Source organism: Heptranchias perlo, chromosome 10 (assembly GCF_035084215.1).
Source record: "Heptranchias perlo isolate sHepPer1 chromosome 10, sHepPer1.hap1, whole genome shotgun sequence".
Taxonomy (NCBI): domain Eukaryota; kingdom Metazoa; phylum Chordata; class Chondrichthyes; order Hexanchiformes; family Hexanchidae; genus Heptranchias; species Heptranchias perlo.
In genome coordinates, this window is record NC_090334.1 from 20,906,940 (window position 1) to 20,928,660 (window position 21,721).

A 21,721-nucleotide genomic window follows, 5' to 3' on the forward strand; every position below is an offset into this window, starting at 1 on the left:
CAACCCCACTTGTATCCGGTTGTTGGGAAAGGAATGGCCACCAGCAGAGCAGGAGGAAGGAAATGATGGTCAGGGTGGTGAGGCTGTGGTAGGCCAATTTCAGGTGGAGTTGCCGAAGAGAAACCCAGCCAGAGAGTTGAGTGGCAGCTCGGTGTTACTCTGCACTACAGCAACACCACTGGTGAGCAGGTGTAATTACAGCATCTCAGTTTTACGTAAGCAGTTTCCATTATAAATGTGACCACAGGAACTTATCATTTCATAAATGCGGCAATAGGAAATAAGTTTTGTAAATAGGAAGCAGATGCAAGAATTTTCATATTTTAAATATTTTTATTAATAAAATACAAAGGCAGTAATTAATTATTCAACTTAGAATAAAAATGTAGCATTTATTCAAAATAGATGACAGTAAAATTTAATAAACACATCCAAACATTAAATGGGTTTAGAATATGCTTACAATTTTTTTAAATATATTGGCTATCAACTTGTATAAAGAATTTGATAATGTCTTCTCACTAAACAAAGGGCTCTTGCCAATTATTTGGAAGTGGGGATACTCATTTCCAGTTTTTTAAATTGCTATTTTTGTCCACCAATATTTACACGGTATGGCAAACATCTTTTTTCTGAGGAGCTTCCAACAGAAAGTTCCCGTTAACAACTACATCATCCAATCTAAACAAGTTCAGGTTTTAATTATACCTATTCCATATAAAAACTTGTTCTATTACAATCAAATGTCATTTTGATGCTAGAATAATGCTGGCAACATTAGTGTAAGCAAGTAATCCATGGCACAATACTGGTCATTATCTAATGCATATTTGAATTTATCATTGCCTTTGTATTCATTCAAAATCACTTGGTAGAGTGCTGTGAAGTACTCTTGACACTGAAAGTCAGTCAACCCACTAACACTGCCTATTGATCATTTCATTCTACCCTAGGGAGTGTGTGCATGTTCAAAGGCTACTATAGGCATCGGTAACCAGTCCAGATGAATAAATGATTTTCAATTCGCTATTATATTTACATCATGAAATTACTTCTCAGTTTGACAGAGGGGGTTGCTGGCTTAGTAGGTGAATGCATCACTTGGTGCAATACTGAGCCATATCGCAAGGTTCAGGTTCAATTCTTGGTTTGTACAAATCTCCCTAAGCTCAACGAGGAAAGGGGGTTAGATAGGGGGGGGCAGCAAAGTCCATGGGTTAGGGAAGGAAGAGGAGAATATACAAAAAACAAAAACAACCATGGTTGCTGCACCTGTTATCTATCCAGCTATCTCTGATGGAAAATGCACTGTGTAGATGTTTGATAAGGACAAGACCAGGCTCAGTTGTGAACTCCATACATCCCCCCTACCCCACCACAATCAAGTCAGTATCAATATTCGCAGTCTAGGGTCACATATAAAGAATGTCGATTTGGAATCCTAACATGAGTTTGCACCTTTAGGAGCAGTGGGGAGGAAAACTAATACAATTCTGGTGAAAGAAAACTAAATGCGCCATTATGAAGACAAACTGTGTGGCTTAGAATTACAATCAACAGTTCTCAAGCATTAGTGCAAACATGAACTGCACTACAACAGTACTGGGTATTGGTAAGGCAATATTTTATGACACCACTGCGTTATTATAGAAAACTTTGTTTAATAAAAACCTTTTTGGAAAAATATCCCCCCAACTGTAACGTTATCAAGAATGCGAGTTTCAGATGGTCTTGGATTGTCCTCCTTACACACAGTGCTTCACAAAGTATGCAATTTATTACAGAAGAATTTATTACACTTTATATGTGACCCAAGATAACATATGTTGGGTAAAGAGGAATCGTATTAAAACTGCACTTCACTTCAACATAGATGTAAACGTAAGAAGTCCTGAATCTTTTGCCAAGAATCTTGCTGAGCAGAGCAGTGTTTTATTGCCTCTCCTCCCAACTGCACTGGAATTCCAAACAACCGATCAATCATGGCAGAACAAAATGGAGAACATGGAGGTTCAATACGATGCCCAGTTCCTGGATAACTGAGGAGTTCATAGTTGTCTTTGCCATGTTCTTTCAGTCTTTTTATCGCTTCCTCAGCAAAATGCTTGCTGTTCCAGATCTTGTCATCCTCTCCTACCACAAACAAGATGTGTCCCTCAGCTTTTTCGACTGGGATGATGCTGTCTGTATTGGGGTTTTTAAGTGTTTCAGACACATCTAGAATTCCTGACTCCAAAACAATGATTTGATCTACATCATAACACAGGCTGGAGAGCTTCGTACCTTTATAATGCAAATCAGCTATAGTGTTTGCATTACAGCCAGAGATACAAACGGATGCCACCACTTGTGGTATAAATGTGACCATTGATAGAGCCAAATCTGCACCTTTTGAAGACCCTACTACTCCAATACCAGGCCCCTTCACCTGCAAAAATTCAAAATCTATGCGTTAAGTCAACATATATCCTGTACAGTCTCCTTCAGTATCAATGCATCACTGTTTAAAAAAATTACATTACCCTCTATACATTACAGTGGAATCTGTATTGTTCAGTATGTGACATGAGGAATTTTAGTTTCATATCAATCTTCTCCCCACATTAAAAAGGATCGAAAGTAACCTTCAAAGATGCCCCACCTTTCTGAATCAAAGAAAAGCACCGTGAAACACAACGTTCATTCTCAGAATCAACTGCTCCTCCTTGTGTTACCATTATCAATATTTTGCTGTTTATTTGGGGCATCTTACAGATATGTGCTTAAAGGGTGACCTTGCACTGTGATATATCATCATAACATTGTGGTGACATGGTGTTGCAGTATGTTTATGCACTGTGCCACAGATTGGGGAAGGCCAGGTTTGAATACCAACATCGAACAATAACGACAAATAGGCATCGCAAGAGGGCAGGTGATAAGAAGTGGAAGTGAGATGCCAGACCACAGGAAGAGATAATCGAGACATCAAACCTACCCATAATAAGTGGATAAACAGAGGCCGGCATTGTCTTCTCAATACACACTGAAGGTGGAATAACCCAAAATATTTAAAATAATGACATTGCCATCAAGAAATTGTGATATCTTGACTGATTAAAAGTAATGCCACATCAGCCGGACTGTTTACAACCTTCAGTGTTTGGATAGATATAATGCAATTTTTTCCCTACTCTGCCCTTAATTCAAAGTTGCTTAATGCAAATTATCTGTTAATTCAAATTTAAGTTGTGCAAATTGCTTCCTATTAATAATGTACTGAAAATTTGTTGCTTAATTTGAACTTCTTAATTTGAATTCCCAGCCCAAATGGGTCCTGATCAGTGAAATCTGCGGCTTAATTCAAATTCAAGCAGGCCAGAGAAGCGAAACTTCCCGTGTTATCCAACTTCACCTTGCTGGAAAAGGCAAATTAATTTGATAAAGAATTTGGTATTAATTCTGTTTCAACATAGTGGATTCCGACATTACAACAGTTCTAAAATAATTCATCAGCCGTGAAGTGCTTTGGGACCTCTTGAGGTCGTGAAAGACGCTATACAAATGCAAGTTCTTTCTATCAGCTTCAAAAACTGCGACGCAATAAAGTCTGGGTCCAAACACAGGAAAGGTTGACAACTGGGTGCGTAATAAAATTCCTGATGATTGGGAATTCCAAAACCTCGTAATGTTTCCATAGTATTGTTACTCTACCCTTAACCCATAAAAAAAAAAGCGTCAATGACTGGTTCTTTGTTTGAGGAGTGGTGGCAGCTCTTTTGACCAAAGCATCACAAGTCAGAAAAAAGTCACCTCGATAGTTAACAACTGGGGCTCACACAAAATGCCTGTATCGAAAAAGGAGAATCCATTGCCATCTGCTTTCAGAACTGTAAAGTCATCCCACCAGCAGAGGGAGCAGCTGCAGCTGGCCAACTCGGCACCGATGGCCAACTCATGCCTGACTACATGAGTTCTCTGTTGCAACTGCCAGCCATGTGGTTTGAATTCATTATGCGTTGCTAAGGAAATCCTGACGTTTGGATTGATGATTGACACAAAGTGGCTGACAACTATCCCAGACAACAACTTGCAACATATAGTATAGAAACACATGCATATGTTTATATATCTATAAAAACATCGAAAAACATCCCAACGCACTTAACAGAGAAGCAATCAGACAAAAGTGGATGCTGGGCTAGAAAAGGGGATATTAGGAGGGGTGACCAATGGTAGGTTGTAAAGAGGAGAGGGCAGTGGAGAGGTTTGTGGAGGGAATTCCAGATCGTGAGCCCTAGATGAGCCCATGACTGTTAATGGTGGGGCGGAGGAAGGTGCGATGCACAAGAGGTTAGGGTCGGAAGAATGGAGAGTTCTGGGGGGGGGGGGGGGGGGGAGGGAAGAGGAAGGAGGGGGTGAGGCCACAAAACGATTGTCGGACAAGCACTCTGACACCACAGGCAGTGGGGATAGAGCTGTGTGTTGTCAGGGTACATGTGGGAGCTGACCCCCCCCCCCCCCCACCCCCATGTGATGATGATGTCAAAGGGTAGCACGTAGATGAGGACGAGGAGGGGGCCAAAGATGGATCCTTGGGGACTCCTGAGGTAACAGTGCAGGAGTGGGAAGAGAAGTCTTTGCTGGACATGCTCTGGCTATGATTGGATAGGTAAGGTTGGAACCAACCAAAGCAGTCCCACTCAGCTAGAGAGCCAGGAGAGGCATTGCAGGAGGATGGTGTGGTCAACCGTGTCAAAGATTACAGAGAGATTAAGAAGGATGAGGAGGGATAGTGCACCATGGTCACAGTCACAGAAGATGTTATTTGTGACTTTGATTAGGGCCAATTTAGAGCCGTATTAGGGGTTAATATCTAATTGCAGAGATTCAAACATGGAGTTACAGTAAAGATGAGCGTAGATATGGGAGGTGACAACACAATCAAAGGCTATGGAGAGGAAAGAGAGGTTGGAAATGGGGCCGTAGTTTGCAAGGGCAGAGGGTATTTTTTTTTTGAGCAGTGGGCGATGATGGCAGTTTTGAAAGGGAGGGAGAGAGTAATTGAGGAGAGAGAACCATTTACAATGTGAGCTAGCATGGGGGCCAGGAAGGGAAGTTGGATGGGCAGCAGTTTAGAGGGAATTGGGTCAAGAGAGCAGGAAGTGGGTCTGATGGATAAGATGAGCTCTGACAGGGTTTTGAATGAGATTGGAGAGAAACTAGAGACAAGTGTAGGATCAGGACAAGGACAAGGGGGACTCTGGGGGAAGTTTGGTTTGGTGGGAAAGGCAAAGGAGGGTAGAAGTTGAGGCAGTTAATGGATGGTCTCAATCTTAGTCCATGAGTTCCTTGCAGTTATTGGAGGCAAGGGAGTGAGGTTTAAAGAGCCGGTTGATAGTGGAGAAAAGAAGCTGGGGGGATGGGGGGTTGAGCTTTGTTCTCCAGGATGATCCTGGAGTAATGAGCAGTTTTGGCAGAGGAGAATGAAGCCTGATAGCATGACATGCTGATAGAATTTCATAGAAGAATCAGAGAAAGAAATACAGCGTGGAAGGAGGCCATTCGGCCCATCGGGTCCGCACCAGCACCATGCAACAGCAATCCAGCTCGTCCCGCTCCCCCGCCCTATCCCCGTAGTCCTGCAAATATTTTTTACTTTCAAGTACTTATCCAGTTCCCTTGTGATGGCCATGACTCCCTTAGGAAGTGCATTCCAGATCCTAACCACTTGCTGTGTAAAAAATATTTTTCCTCATGTCACCTTTGGGTCTTTTGCCAATCTCCTTAAATCTATGCCCTCTGGTTCTTCACCCTTCCACCAATGGGAACAGCTTCTCTCTATCTACTCTGTCTAGACCCTTCATGATTTTGAATACCTCTCTCAAATCTCATCGCAACCTTCTCTGTTCCAAGGAGAACAACCCCAGCTTCTCCAGTCTATCCACGTAACTAAAGTCCCTCATCTCTGGAATCATTCTAGTAAATCTCTTCTGCACCCTCTCCAAGGCCTTCACATCTTTCCTAAAATCCAGTGCCCAGAACTGGACACAATAGTCCAGTTGTGGCCGAACCAGTGTTTTATAAAGGTTCATCATAGGAACATAGAAACATAGGAACAGGAGTAGGCCATTCAGCCCCTCGTGCCTGCTCCACCATTTGATAAGATCATAGCTGATCTGTGCTCTAACTCCATATACCCGCCTTTGGCCCATATCCCTTAATATCTTTGGTTGCCAAAAAGCTATCTATCTCAGATTTAAATTTAGCAATTGAGCTAGTATCAATTGCCGTTAAATGACTTCCTTACTTTTGTACCCTATGCTTCTATTTATAAAGCCCAGGTTGGACTGGAAAAATAGGCTTGTGAACAGAAATCCAAAACCTCCAGCCACCCCATACCTAACTTGATATATATATATATATATATTAAAGAATGATTAGCCACTCCTCTCCTCACATACATAAACAGTTAAATTGCACATGTAGCATTTAGATAGCAGCAAAGCATGATGGGATACTTAACCATTATGGGAGCAGTTTGTAACCCACACTGTAAAAGCTGACAAAGGCAGGTCTGTTGGATTTATGGCCACCACCTCACTTATCTCCAGAACACATTAAGGAATGTTTACCCAAGGACGAGGCTGACATTGTTTATCCTAACCAGCTTACTTCAGATGATTAAGGGAGGAGCGGTGGATATCTCCAAGGTCACCCCAGCACAAAAGGGAGTAAGGGATGAGCTGATCAGGACTTTGTGAAGACCCTCCGTGTAGTCTCAATGTCTGGGACTTATGTGTTTACTGATAAGGGTCCTCCTCAGGAATGAGATGTTTAATGTCATGGGACGACCCAAGGTAGCCCCTGACAAGTAAGTGGCAGGCTATACCACCCAATGAAACCCACTGTAGTTACGTAAACATGTACCCTCACCTTTCACAGCAGGTGGGTGTTGCTTATTGAAAGGTATAAACATGCTTGTAATGCTGATGTTCCTTTGAGAGTTAGGTGCGAGCTTGAGGAAGCTTACCACTCTCCCTTTGTGCACAAAGCTTTCTAATAAACTTTAACTTTGTCAGCAGTTCCGTCTCAGTCTGGTTTTGCTCCAAAAATTCGAGTCTAACAATGCAGTCTGCTTTTTAAACCATTTTCTCAACCTCCCCTGCCATCATAGAAGTTTACAACATGGAAACAGGCCCTTCGGCCCAACATGTCCATGTCACCCAGTTTATACCACTAAGCTAGTCCCAATTTCCTGCACTTGGCCCATATCCCTCTATACCCATCTTACCCATGTAACTGTCCAAATGCTTTTTAAAAGACAAAATTGTACCCGCCTCCACGACTGCCTCTGGCAGCTCGTTCCAGACACTCACCACCCTTTGAGTGAAAAAATTGCCCCTCTGGACCCTTTTGTATCTCTCCCCTCTCACCTTAAATCTATGCCTCCTCGTGAAAGACTCCCCCACCTTTGGGAAAAGATTTTGACTATCTACCTTTATCTATGCCCCTCATTATTTTATAGACTTCTATAAGATCACCCCTTAACCTCCTACTCTCCAGGGAAAGAAGTCCCAGTCTATCTAACCTCTCCCTATAAGTCAAACCATCAAGTCCCGGTAGCATCCTAATAAATCTTTTCTGCACTCTTTCTAGTTTAATAATATCCTTTCTATAATAGAGTGACCAGAACTGTACACAGTATTCCAAGTGTGGCCTTACTAATGTCCTGTACAACTTCAACAAGACATTCCAACTCCTGTATTCAATGTTCTGACCAATGAAACCAAGCATGCCGAATGCCTTCTTCACCACCCTATCCACCTGTGACTCCACTTTCAAGGAGCTATGAACCTGTACTCCTAGATCTCTTTGTTCTATAACTCTCCCCAACGCCCTACCATTAATGGAGTAGGTCCTGGCCCGATTCGATCTACCAAAATGCATCCCCTCACATTTATCTAAATTAAACTCCATCTGCCATTCATCGGCCCACTGGCCCAATTTATCAAGATCCCGTTGCAATCCTAGATAACCTTCTTCACTGTCCACAATGCCACCAATCTTGGTGTCATCTGCAAACTTAATAACCATGCCTCCTAAATTCTCATCCAAATCATTAATATAAATAACAAATAACAGCGGACCCAGCACCGATCCCTGAGGCACACCGCTGGTCACAGGCCTCCAGTTTGAAAAACAACCCTCTACAACCACCCTCTGTCTTCTGTCGTCAAGCCAATTTTGTATCCAATTGGCTACCTGACCCTGGATCCCGTGAGATTTAACCTTATGTAACAACCTACCAACGATTTGTGCACATATACCCCCAGATCTTGGTTCCTGAACCCCTTTTAGAATTGCGCCCTCTAGTTTATATTGCCTCTCCTTGATCTTCCTACCGAAATGTATCACTTCGCATTTTTTTTGCGTTAAATTTCATCTGCCACGTGTCTGCCCATATCCTCTTGACGTCTATCACTATCCTCCTCACTGTTCGCTACCCTTCCAAGTTTCGTGTCATCTGCCCTGTACACTCAAGTTTAAGTCATTAATATAAATCAAGAAAAGCAGTGGCCCCAGCACCGACCCCTGGGGAACACCACTGTACACCTCCCTCCAGTCCGAAAAACAACTGTTCAACACTACTCTGTTTCCTGTCGCTTAGCAAATTCTGTATCCATGCTGCTACTGCCCCCTTTATTCCATGGGTCGCAAACTTGATGACCAGCCTATCACGCGGTACTTTATCAAACGCCTTTTGAAAGTCTATATACACCACATCAACTGCATTGCCCTCATCTACCCTCTCCATTACCTCATCAAAAAACTCTATCAGTTTAGTAAAACACGATTTGCCTTTTAACAAATCCGTGTTGCCTTTCCCTAATCAATCTACACTCGTCCAAGTGACTTAATTCTGTCCCGGATTATCGTTTCTAAAAGTTTCTCCACCACCGAGGTTAAACTGACTGGCCTATAGTTGCTGGGTTTATCCTTACACCCTTTTTTGAACAAAAGTATAACATTTGCAATTCTCCAGTCCTCTGGCACCACCCCCCGTATCTACGGATGTTTGGAAGATTATGGCCAGTACCTCCGCAATTTCCACCCTTACTTCCCTCAGCAACCTAGGATGCATCCCATCTGGACCGGGTGACTTATCGACTTCAAGTGCAGCTAGCTTTCCTTGTACTTCTTCTTTGTCAATTTTTAGCCCATTTAGTATCTCAACTATATCTTCCTTTACTGAAACTATGGCAGCATCTTCTTCCTTGGTAAAGACAGATGTAAAGTACTCATTTAGTACCTCGGCCATGTCCTCTTCCTCCATAAGCAGATCTCTTCTATGGTCCCTAAATTGGCCCCAACCCTCCTCTTGCAACCTGTTTACTATTTATATGCCTATAGAAGACTTTGGATTCCCTTTTATGTTGGCCGCCAGTCTATTCTCATACTCTCTCTTTGCCCCTCTTATTTCCTTTTTGACTTCCCCTCTGAACTTTCTATATTCTGCCTGGTTCTCACTTGTGCTATCAACCTGACATTTGTCATACACACCTTTTTTCCATTTCGTCTTACTTACTATCTCTTTTGTCATCCAGGGAGCTCTGGCTTTAGTTGCCCTACCTTTCTCCCTCGTGGGAATGTACCTAGACTGTACCCGAACCATCTCCTCTTTAAAGGCCGCCCACTGTTCAATTACAGTTTTGCCTGCCAATCTTTGATTGCAATTTACCCAGGCCAGATCTGTTCTTATCCCACTGAAATTGGCCCTCCTCCAATTGAGGATTTTACTTTAGAGTGGTCAGTGTCCTTTTCCATAGCTATTCTAAACCTTATGATACTATGATCACTGCTCCCTAAATGCGGAGGTTACTACCTTTGAGGTCCTGCTTGTTAATATCTTTCCTAACTCCTTAAAATCTACCTGCAGGACCTCATCCCTCTTTCTACCTATGTCGTTGGTACCGATATGGACCACGACCTCTGGCTGTTCACCCTCCTCCTCCAGAATGTTCTACAATCGCTCAGTGACATCCTTGACCCTGGCACCAGGGAGGCAACATACCATCCTGGAATCATGTCTGCGGCCGCAGCAACGCCTGTGTGCTCCCCTAACTATAGAATCCCCGATCACTATTGCTCTCCTGACCTTTCTCCTCCCCCACCCCGTACACTGAGCCACCAATGGTGCTGTGAACTTGGCTCTGGCTGCACTCCACAAAGGAACCCTCTCCCTCACCAGTATTCAGAAACGAATACTGGTTAGAGAGCGAGATGCCCTCAGGGGAGTCCTCACTCCCTGCTTGGTTCTCCTTGTCTGTCTGGCAGTCACCGAGACCCTCTCTTAAGCTGTGGGGTGAGCACCCCCTGAAACTTGTTAGCCATGAAAATCTCAGCCTTGTGGGTGCACTGCAGTGACGCTAGCCTCATGGCATTAACTAAACTCAACAAAAATAAATTACGCCTTAAAAAAAGTACTCACCAGAAAAAGAACACTCACCAGCTAACCTTGTTTAATCTATGCACTAAATACTTTGGGAATGAATGTGCTGTCAGCAGAAAGCAAACCACAATCACATGGCCCAAGTCGCTTCACAGAGGTGTAATCAGACTAAATTTAACACCAAACCATACAAGATATTAGATGGGGTGACTGAAAGCTCGGTTAAAGAGGTGGGATTTAAGGAGGGTCTTAAAACAGGAGTTGGAGCAATAAAGAGGTTTAGGGAGGGAATTCCAAATGACTGAAGGCAAAGACGCCAATGCTGAGGGGGAGTGGGAGAGGCACAAAAGGCCAGAGTCGGAGGAATGCAGAGTTCTTTGATGGCTGTAGGGCTGAAGGAGGTTATAGAGATAGGGAGGGGTGAGGCCATGAATGGATTTAAACACTAGGATGAGAATTTTCAATGTGAGGCGTTGGGGAACCGTGAGCCACTGTAGGTGATCATTTTGCAAAATGACTGAAGTTGCATTGCGCAGCTTGTACAGTGCTCATGTTTCAATCACATGCATTTCAGTGGCTGCTTTAATACTTTAGCTGTTTTCCAGTTAGGGGGATGGGCGATAAATGCCAGCGACGCCCACATCCCATGAACGAATAATGAAAAAAATTAAAAGTACAACATAACTCAAATTTGTTTCAACCAAAGAAAGTCTAAGTCTGTCTGATAATGATCTCAGCATAATAATAAAATAAAGATCCTGTGACAAAATGATGCATTTTTATCTAAGTTTTAACTTAGTATTAGCTCCTTTAATTCTATCACAGTAATTAAGGTGTTAAATACCAGCTTCAGTTACAGAAATCGTATCCCAACTTGATTGGTCTCCAGGCAGTTTCTTGAGGGAGGAGCCTAGTCACTCAATTCAAATACATACATGCTGTGTGATTTGTTCAGATATGTGTCTGATTAGCAGCGTTTCGAATTGAACAGGCAATTATTTAAATTCTGCCTGGCTGTGTTTTTTGTTTTATTAGCCTACTCCTTTTCAAATCTTTGAGTCTGGTTGTTTAACTGGAATCTTTAAAGAGTATTAGATTAGGCAGGACACCTCTATAGTTGATGAGAATATTAAAACGAACCATTGGATAAAAAAATAATTATATTCATTGTTTTGCAAATTTTTTTCCCCACATACAAGGAGCTAGCAAAGTGTAACAACTTTGATGTTATGTTTTTGCTTTATTATTTGTTCTATTGCTATTTGATCAACTTGTTTAACAGTTAAAGCCTAAAATAGCATTGAGAGTAGTGTTATTCTGGTGCCTTTTGAAGACAAAAAGGATCCTGTGGAGGTACGAAATTGAACCAGTTACTGAAGTAATCTAAAAACGGATTCTCTCTTCATTATTCCAGACATACTACAATATTTAAACTAGCTCTTAGGGCAAGAGAAAACACTCGAGAACACAGAGGAAAATATCCAGAGCAAAAAAATCCCTTCATGGGGAAATATTGCAAACGTCAATTATGCAAATACATTTTCCACAATAGGTTAATTCTGTGGGCTTCGATTGAGTCAGTGGAATTTACCTTGGGATATTTCTGTAGAAAATTTACAGCTTCTTCGAAGTATTCTAAACGAAAATCTTTCATTGTCATCGGTAGATCCTCAAAACGGAAGTAGGGGAGAGCAAGAGCAGCAAAGCCTCGGCATGCGAGGAGACTGGCTCGGAACTCAGTCAAACCGCCTTCATCTCCAAAAAGGTCTATCACCCCAGGAAAGGGACCATCTCCTTAGGAAACAGCAAAGAAGAACAAAAGAGATTCATAACAAACCACTTGACAAATATAGGAAAAAGTTTTTAAAATGGGTTTGAAAATATCACCAATAACAGCGCCATCTGCAGAGGTCTTTTCTGTGATTTGTCTCAATTATATATGAAGCCGCATTTTTGATAATTTCACAATCTGTAAATAATAAAGTTCAACTGATTGCTGGACACTTTTTTTTCTGAGCTGTCTGGCTCTTTTGTGATTTTAAATATGGACAGTAATAGATTTGTCCGATGCTGTAATATTACCAGGAATGTCCTGTATTGAAATAAAAGTACAACACTTCATTGGGAGAATTGTACTGGCACTAAACTCCAATTAATACTTGGTTCTGGCAACTGCTCCTAATATTGTGAATTTACAGCACAGAAACGGGCTATTTACATACGAACATACGAATTAAGAGCAGGAGTAGGCGATTCGGCCCCTCGAGCCTGCTCTGCCATTTGATAAGATCATGGCTGATCTGATTGTGATCTCAATCCTACTTTCCTGTCTACCTACTATAACCTTTGACTCCTTTATTAATCAGGAATCTATCTAACTCTGCCTTAAAAATATTTAATGACCCTGCCTCCACCGCTCTCTGGGGAAGGGAGTTCCACAGACTCACAACCCTCAGAAAAAAATTCTCCTCATCTCCATCTTAAATGGGAGACCCCTTATTTTTAAAACTGTGGCCCCTAGTTCTAGTCTCTCCAACAAGGGGAAACCCCTCAGCATCTACCCCTTCTAGTCCACTCAGGATCTTATATGTTTCAATAAGATCACCTCTCATTCTTCTAAACTCCAGTGTATACAGGCCCAACTTGTCCAACCTTTCCTCATAAGATAACCCCCTCATCTGAGGAATCAGTCGAGCGAACCTTCTCTGAACTGCTTCCAAAGCAATTATGTCCTTTCTTAAATAAGGAGACCAAAACTGCACACAGTATTCTAGATGTGGTTTCACTAATGCCCTGTACAACTGAAGCAAAACATCTCTACTTTTATATTCCATTCCCCTTGCAATAAATGACAACATTCCATTTGCCTTCCTAATCACTTGCTGTACCTGCATTCTAACTTTTTGTGATTCATGTACTCGGACACCCAGATCCCTCTGTACCTCAGAGTTCTGCAATCTCTCTCCATTTAAATAATATACTGCTTTTCCATTCCTTCTGCCAAAGTGGACAAGTTCACATTTTCCCACATTATACTCCATCTGCAAAATTTTTGCCACTCACTTAACCTACCGATATCCCTTTGCAGATTCCTTACGTGCTCGTCACAACTTGCTTTCCGATCTGCCTTTGTGTTATCAGCAAATTTAGCAACCGTACATTCGGTCCCTTCATCCCAGTCATTGATATAGATTGTAAATAGTTGAGGCCCAAGCACTGATCCCTGTGACATTCCACTCGTTACATCGTGCCAACCTGAAAATGACCCATTTATGCCTACTTTGTTTCCTGTTAGCTAACCAATCCTTTATCCGTGCTAATATGTTACTCCCTACACCATGAGCTCTTATTTTGTGTAATAGCCTTTGATGTGGCCCCTTGTCAAAAGCCTTCTAGAAATCCAAGTACACCACATTCACAGGATCCCCTTTATCCACGTTGCTTGTTACTTCCTCAAAGAACTCTAATAAATTAGTCAAACATGATTTCCCTTTCACAAAGCTGTATTGACTCTGCCTGATTGAATTGAGATTTTCTAAGTGCCCTGCTTTACCCTCCTTAATAATATTTGCTAGCATTTTCCCTATGACAGATGTTAAGCTAACTGGCCTTTAGTTCCTGCTTTCTGTCTCCCTCCTTTCTTGAGCAGAGGAGTTGCATTTGCTATTTTCCAATCTGATGGGACCCTTCCAGAATCTAGGGAATTTTAGAAAATTAATACCAATGCATCTACTATCTCTGCAGCCACCTCTTTTAAGACCCTAGGATGAAGTCCGTCAGGACCTGGGGACCTGTCAGCTTTTAGTTCCAATAATTTTTTGAAAACCCTTTCCTTGGTGATTGTAAATGTTTTAAGTTCCTCCCTCCCTGTCACCTCTTGATTCACAATTATTTCTGGCATGTTATTTGTATCTTCTACAGTGAAGACGGACGCAAAATATCTGTTCAATTCATCCGCCACTTCCTTTTTCTCCATTAATTCCCCAGACTTACCCTCTAGAGGACCAACGCTCACTGTACTTACTCTTTTCCTTTTTAAATACCTGTAGAAACTCTTACTGTCTATTTTTTATATTTCTAGCTAGCTTTCTCTCATACTCTAATTTCTCCCTCCTTATTATTCTTTTAGTCATTCTTTGCTGTTTTTTATATTCTGACCTGCCACAATTTAGCCAAGCTGGTCTATGCCGGTGTTTAAATTCCACATGGGCCCACTCCCACCCGACTTCATCTAACCCTATCAGCATATCCTTCTATTTTTTTATGCCTCATGTACTTATCTAGCTTCCCCTTAAATGCATCTATGCTGTTTGCCTCAACTATTCCATGTAGTAGTAAGTTCCACATTCTAATTTCAAAAATACCCTTAGATAATTTTCTATGTTTTGCATTGAGTAACTCTTCCAACTTTCTATTCTCACTCTTATCGCCATTTATAGTAGCTTGTCAGCTTACAGTTTGGAACGGTGTAGTCAATTTAATTTTCCTTGCATACCACACAATTATTGTAGTGCATTGTGCAGTTCTTGATTTCTTCTATGGTGCATGTTAAAATTTTAAAGAACTTTGTAGGTACTTTTGAATAAGATCAGTTCCATTGTCAGAGGGCAGTCTTGCCACCATTATGTCCCTGACTAATGGAATTGGCTTCCTAAACCACTTGAGGGTAGCAAGGGCACAGAATGTACTCTGGGTGGGGGATTTCAATATTCATCACCAAGAGTGGCACGGTAGCACTAGTACTGACCAAGCTGGCCGAGTCCTGAAGGACATAGCTACCAGACCTTGACCTCATCCTAACCAATCTACCTGTCGCAGATGCATCTGTCCATGACAGTATTGGTAGGAGCGACCATTGCACAGTCCTTGTGGAGACGAAGTCCTATCTTTACATTGAGGACAACGTCCATCGTGTTGCTTGGCGCTACCACCATGCTAAATGGAATAGATTCAGAACAGATCTAGCAGCTCAAAACTGGGCATCCATGTATTCCACCACAATCTTTAACCTCATGGCCCAGCATATCCCTCACTCTATCATTACCATCAAGCCCGGGGATCAACCCTGGTTCAATAAGAAGTGTAGAAGAGCATGCCAGGAGCAGCACCAGGCGTACCTAAAAATGAGGTGCCAACCTGATGAAGCTACAACACAGCACTACATGCATGCTAAATTGCGAAAGCAGCATGCTATAGACAGAGCTAAGCGATCCCACAACCAACGGATCAGATCAAAGCTCTGCAGTCCTGCCACATCCAGTCGTGCATGGTGGTGGACAATTAAACAACTAACGGGAGGAGGTTCCATTAACATCCCCATCCTCAATGATGGCAGAGCCCAGCACGAGTGCAAAAGTCAAGGCTGAAGTGTTTGCAACCACCTTCAGCCGGAAGTGCCGAGTGGATGATCCATCTAGGCCTCCTCCCGAGATCCCCACCATCACAGAAGCCAGTCTTCAGCCAATTTGATTCACTCCAATGTGATATCAAGAAACGGCCGACTGCACTGGATACAGCAATGGCTATGGGCCCTGACAACATTCCGGCTGTAGTGCTGAAGACTTGTGCTACAGAACTAGTCTCATCTCCAACCAAGCTGTTCCAGTACAGCTACAACACTGGCATCTACCCGACAAAGTGGAAAATTGCACAGGTATGTCCTGTCAATAAAAAGCAGGACAAGGGCAGCAGACACATGGGAACAACACCACCTGCACGTTCCCCTCCAAGTCACACACCATTCTGATTTCATCGTCGCTGGGTCAAAATCCTGGAACTCCTTACGTAACACCACACGGACTGCAGTGGTTCAAGGCGGCGGCTCACCACCACCTTCTCGAGAGCAATTAGGGATGGGCGATAAATACTGACCTTGCCAGCGACGCCCACATGATCCACATGCCATGAATGAATAAAAAAATCACTACGAAACTGCTGCAGTTCAAGAAGGCGGCCTACCAAAACCACGTCAGGTCAACTCGGGGTGAGGAATAAATGTGACCTTGGTAGTATATATACACATACATACAAATAAATATGTCAGAAAAGACATTGAATACAACAATCAGCTCATTATCACACATCAACTTTGTCACTCATGGGTTATACAATTCCGGTTGCTATTTATACATTTGTTATAACTTAAAGGGCCAGCATCTTCATGAAAAAGTACTTCACTAATCTATATTTTGTTAGGTGAAAGAAGAGCAAAATGCCATTTTTGTTATGCTACGCGATTTAAAAAAAAGTGAAAATGATTTTCAGACATAATTTATTTTTTTTTTTTTTAAAAAATAAAAATGTCATCCCTTCAACACTTCCCCCACCTCGGATCGTTTACTTACAAACTTAGAGCCTCCCTTAAAATGCAACATCAGCAGTGCTGCACACCTGAGATCTTGGCTCACCTGGAGGTAGAAACAAGCTGCCCCTGACGTTGCCTTCCCTCAGCCTGATCCTCCTGACCCCGGGCTTGCTGTACCACCTCTCTATCCTCTGCTTGGCCAGGATCCGGCCGGGGAATATGCTGAAATCCGCGTGCCCCGAGTGGACGCACAGGTCGATGAGCGTGGGGCTGCCCATCAGGTCGAACTTGGTCAGCTTCTGGTAGGGCTCCTCCATGGAGGCGGGCGAGAGGGTCCAGAGGAGACCCATGGGCACCACCCCGCGGTAGTGGCCGCCCAGGGAGGGCGAGCGGCTCACGTCCACCCGCCCTTGGCTGTCAGCCCGGTACTGGGCGGACGAGTCGAAGAGGCGGTCCTGCTCGGTCAGCACCAGGGCTCGCAGGGTCACGTCCTGGTGCGGGGACAAGCCCGCCGCTCGGATGCACACGCTCTCGTCCGCAATGCTCTTGGCGGGGCTCACGTCGAGGTGGACCCCCCTGCAGCTTCCCGCCGGCTGCACCGAAAAGCCCCCGCCCGGCAAAGACCAGCAGCGAGCCGCCCTCCGCAAACACAGCGGCACCCACCCCGACATCACTGCGACAGGCGCCGACCGCTCTCAGCCACACCCACCCACCCAGCCAGCCACAGTGACCTTTACTCCGTACGTCTGCTCAACATGTGGCTGCAGCTCCAGAGAGCAATCAAACCCAGACTCAATCGCTGGCGTCGGTGCAGGTGGTGAGAGGGAGGGTTTGAATTAGATTTCTTTTCCCCCCCCCACCACTGACCCTATTTGGTTTGATTGCACCAGGTGAATATTTCTAAGAACTTTAACTCCCACCCAAGGTAATAGAAAAAGGAAAGGAACTTGCATTTCTTTATCATGTCCTAGATTCGAGAACGGTGCCAGCAGACTGGAAGGTAACAAATGTAACCCTGCTATTCATGAAAGAAGGGAGAGAGAAAACAGGGAACTTACAGGCCAGTTAGCCTGACATCAGTCGTAGGGAAAATGCTGGAATTCTATTATTAAAGAAGTGGTAACAGGGCACTTACAACATCATAATATGATTAGGCAGAGTCTTCATGGATTTATTGAAGGGAAATCATGTTTGACAAATTTATTAGAGCTTTTTGAGGATGTAACTAGCAGGGTAGATAAAGGGGAACCAGTTAAGAACATAAGAAATAGGAGCAGGAGTAGGCCAATCGGCCCCTCGAGCCTGCTCCACCATTCAATAAGATCATGGCTGATCTGATCCTAACCTCAAATCTAAATTCATGTCCAATTTTCTGCCCGCTCCCCGTAACCCCTAATTCCCTTTACTTCTAGGAAACTGTCTATTTCTGTTTTAAATTTATTTAATGATGTAGCTTCCACAGCTTCCTGGGGCAGCAAATTCCACAGACCTACTACCCTCTGAGTGAAGAAGTTTCTCCTCATCTCAGTTTTGAAAGAGCAGCACCTTATTCTAAGATTATGCCCCCTCGTTCTAGTTTCACCCATCCTTGGGAACATCCTTACCGCATCCACCCGATCAAGCCCCTTCACAATCTTATATGTTTCAATAAGATCGCCTCTCATTCTTCTGAACTCCAATGAGTCGAGTCCCAATCTACTCAACCTCTCCTCATATGTCCACCCCCTCATCCCCGGGATTAACCGAGTGAACCTTCTTTGTACTGCCTCGAGAGCAAGTATGTCTTTTCTTAAGTACGGACACCAAAACTGTATGCAGTATTCCAGGTGCGGTCTCACCAATACCTTATATAACTGCAGCAATACCTCCCTGTTTTTATATTCTATCCCCCTAGCAATAAAAGCCAACATTCCGTTGGCCTTCTTGATCACCTGCTGCACCTGCATACTACCTTTTTGATTTTTTTGCACTCGGACCCCCAGATCCCTTTGTACTGCAGTACTTTCCAATTTCTCGCCATTAAGATAATAACTTGCTCTCTGATTTTTCCTGCCAAAGTGCATAACCTCACATTTTCCAATATTGTATTGCATCTGCCAAATCTCCGCCCACTCACCCAGCCTGTCCATATCCCCTTGTAGGTTTTTTATGTCCTCCTCACTCTCCACTTTCCCTCCCATCTTTGTATCATCTGCAAACTTTGATATGTTACACTCGGTCCCCTCCTCCAAATCGTTAATATAGATCGTAAAGAGTTGGGGACCCAGCACCGACCCCTGCGGAACACCACTGGCTGCTGGTTGCCAGTCCGAGAATGAACCATTTATCCCAACTCTCTGCTTCCTGTTAGATAACCAATCCTCCACCCATGCCAGAATATTACCCCCAATCCAGTGATTCTTTATCTTGAGCAATAATCTTTTATGTGGCACCTTGTCGAATGCCTTCTGGAAGTCTAAATACACCACGTCCACTGGTTCCCCTTTATCCACCCTGTACGTTATGTCCTCAAAGAACTCAAGCAAATTTGTCAGACATGACTTCCCTTTCATAAAGCCATGCTGACTTTGTCCTATTAAATTATGTTTATCCAAATGTTCTGCTACTGTCTCCTTAATAATAGACTCCAAAATTTTACCCACCACAGATATTAGGCTAACTGGTCTATAATTTCCAGCCTTCTACCTACCACCCTTTTTAAATAAGGGTGTTACATTAGCAGTTTTCCAATCTGCCAGGACCTTTGCCGAGTCCAGAGAATTTTGGAAAATTATTACCAAAGCATCCACAATCCCTACTGCCACTTCCCTCAAGACCCTCAGATGTAAGCCATCAGGTCCAGGGGATTTATCCGCCTTGAGTCCCATTAATTTACTGAGTACCAATTCCTTAGTGATTTTAATCGTATTTAGCTCCTCCCCCCCTAGAGCCCCCTGTTTGTCCAGTGTTGGGATATTCTTAGTGTCCTCTACCGTAAAGACTGAAACAAAATATTTGTTCAGCATTTTGCCATCTCCATGTTTCCCACCATTAATTTCCCGGTCTCATCTTCTAAGGGACCTACGTTTGCCTTAGCCACCCTTTTTCTTTTGATATAATTATAGAAACTCTTGCTATCTGTTTTTATATTTTTTGCTAATTTATTTTCATAATCTATCTTCCCTTTCTTAATCAATCCTTTCGTTACTTCATGCTGTCTTTTGAAGACTTCCCAAACATCTATCCTCCCACTAAGTTTGGCTACCTTATATGATGTATTATATTTGGATTTTCAAAAGGCATTCGATAAGGTGCCACATAAAAGGTTGTTATGCAAGATAAGGGCTCATGGGGTTGGGGGTAACATATTAGCATGGACAGAGGATTGGTTAACGGATAGAAAACAGAGAGTAGGAAAAACTGGTCATTTTCAGGTTGGCAGGCTGTAACTAATGGGGGACCGCAAGGATCGGTGTTTGGGCCTCAGCTTTATTTATATTAATGACTTAGATGAAGGGACCGAGTGTAATGTATCCAAGTTTGCTGACGATACAAAGCTAGGTGGGAAAGTAAGCTGTGAGGAGGACACAAAGAGTCCGCAAAGGGATATAGACAGGTTAAGTGAGTGGGCAAGAAGGTGGGAGATGGGGTATAATGTGGAGAAATGTGAGGTTATTCACTTTGGTAGGAAGAATAGGAAAACAATATTTTTAAATGGTGAGAAACTATTAAATGTTGATGTCCAGAGAGACTTGGGTACAAGAAACACAAAAAGTTAGCATACAGGTACAGCAGGCAATTAGGAAAGCAAATGGTATGTTGGCCTTTATTGCAAGGGTGTTGGAGTACAAGAGTAAGGAAGTCTTACTACAATTGTACAGGGGTTTGGTGAGACCTCACCTGGAGTACCGAGTACAGTTTTGGTCTCCTTATCTAAGGAAGGATATACTTGCCTTAGAGGCAGTGCATTAATGAAGAATGAGAGGTGATCGCATTGAAACATATGAGATTCTGAGGGGCTTGACAGGGTAGATGCGGAGAGGTTGTTTCCCCTGGCTGGAGAGTCCAGAACTAGGGGGCATAGTCGCAGGATAAGGGGTTGGCCATTTAAAACTGAGATGAGGAGGAATTTCTTCACTTAGAGGGTTGTGAATCTTTGGAATTCTCTACCCCAGAGGGCTGGGGATGCTGAGTCATTGAGTATATTCAAGGCTGAGATAGATAGATTTTTGGAATCTAGGGGAATCAAGGGCGATGGGGATCGGGCAGGAAAGTGAATTGAATGGTGGAGCAGGCCATTTGGCCTAATGCTGCTCCTATTTCTTATGTCCTCAGTGCTTTACAGCCAATGATTTGCTTTCTGAAGTGCAGTCACTGTTGATATGTAGGGAAATGCAGCTGCCAATTTACACCTCCAAACAGCAAATATGATAAATGACCAATTTGTTTTTTTGTTTTGTCGGTTTAGGGATAAATGTTGGCCAGGACTAGAGTCTCCCAGAATGGGGCATGGATTTCCTAGGCACTGCTATTATGAGCCTGGGAGATCTTTGCGCTTTAAATTTCCCACCAAAGCAGCGTTATCCCCTGCCTCCACCATCGCAGAGAGCTGGGAACATTTGGGAGTCGGGGTGGTGGGCACAAAAGTAGGGGGTGGCTCGGAAGTTGATGGCTCGAGAGTCGGGGTCTCGGGAGAGGGAGAATGGGGCATGGGGTTGGGGCAGAGGGAATAATGGGGTTGGGGAGAATGGAGGGTTGGAGAGAGAATGGGGGTCAGGGAGAAGGAGAAGAGAATGGGGGTCAAGATAATTGGAGCGTGAGTCGGGCGAAGAGAAGGCAACTGGAGTGTGGGTGAGTGGGTGTGGGGGCCAGCATTTTCTGCAGATCCCACAGCAGCAACTGTAGCAATGCAGTGAGTGGGAGCAGCACAGAGAGAAGAGCAGCCAGTGAAGGGGTGAGTGAAATCTGGGGATTTTACTGTGGGTAAACAGCAAGAGATTGTTTCA

General features: G+C 43.4%; 1 protein-coding gene across 2 annotated transcripts; it reads right to left on the reverse strand.

The window, feature by feature from the left end:
• Nucleotides 1–357: 357 nt before the first annotated feature.
• Nucleotides 358–17,429, reverse strand: LOC137326326 (acyl-coenzyme A amino acid N-acyltransferase 1-like). 2 transcript variants are annotated; one of them, XM_067991309.1, is made up of 3 exons: nt 16,840–17,429; nt 12,024–12,223; nt 358–2,428 (listed from the first exon to the last, which is right to left on the reverse strand). In XM_067991309.1, exons 1-3 carry the CDS (start codon nt 17,405–17,407, stop codon nt 1,865–1,867), a joined length of 1,332 nt encoding a protein of 443 aa, XP_067847410.1. In that variant the 5' UTR covers nt 17,408–17,429; the 3' UTR covers nt 358–1,864. The 2 variants fall into 2 exon arrangements, with proteins under 2 accessions (XP_067847410.1, XP_067847409.1); XM_067991308.1 differs by having other exon boundaries at nt 12,024–12,226.
• Between the last annotated feature and the right edge of the window lie 4,292 nt (nt 17,430–21,721).

Excerpts from the sequence above, each read along its gene's own strand:
- LOC137326326 (XM_067991308.1), bottom strand. The coding sequence starts at position 17,407 with ATGTCGGGGTGGGTGCCGCTGTGTTTGCGGAGGGCGGCTCGCTGCTGG. Across the intron at positions 12,227-16,839 it reads CAGCTTGTTTCTACCTCCAG|GAGATGGTCCCTTTCCTGGG; the intron begins GTGAGCCAAGAT and ends CTGTTTCCTAAG. Across the intron at positions 2,429-12,023 it reads TTCTACAGAAATATCCCAAG|GTGAAGGGGCCTGGTATTGG; the intron begins GTAAATTCCACT and ends GAATTTTTGCAG.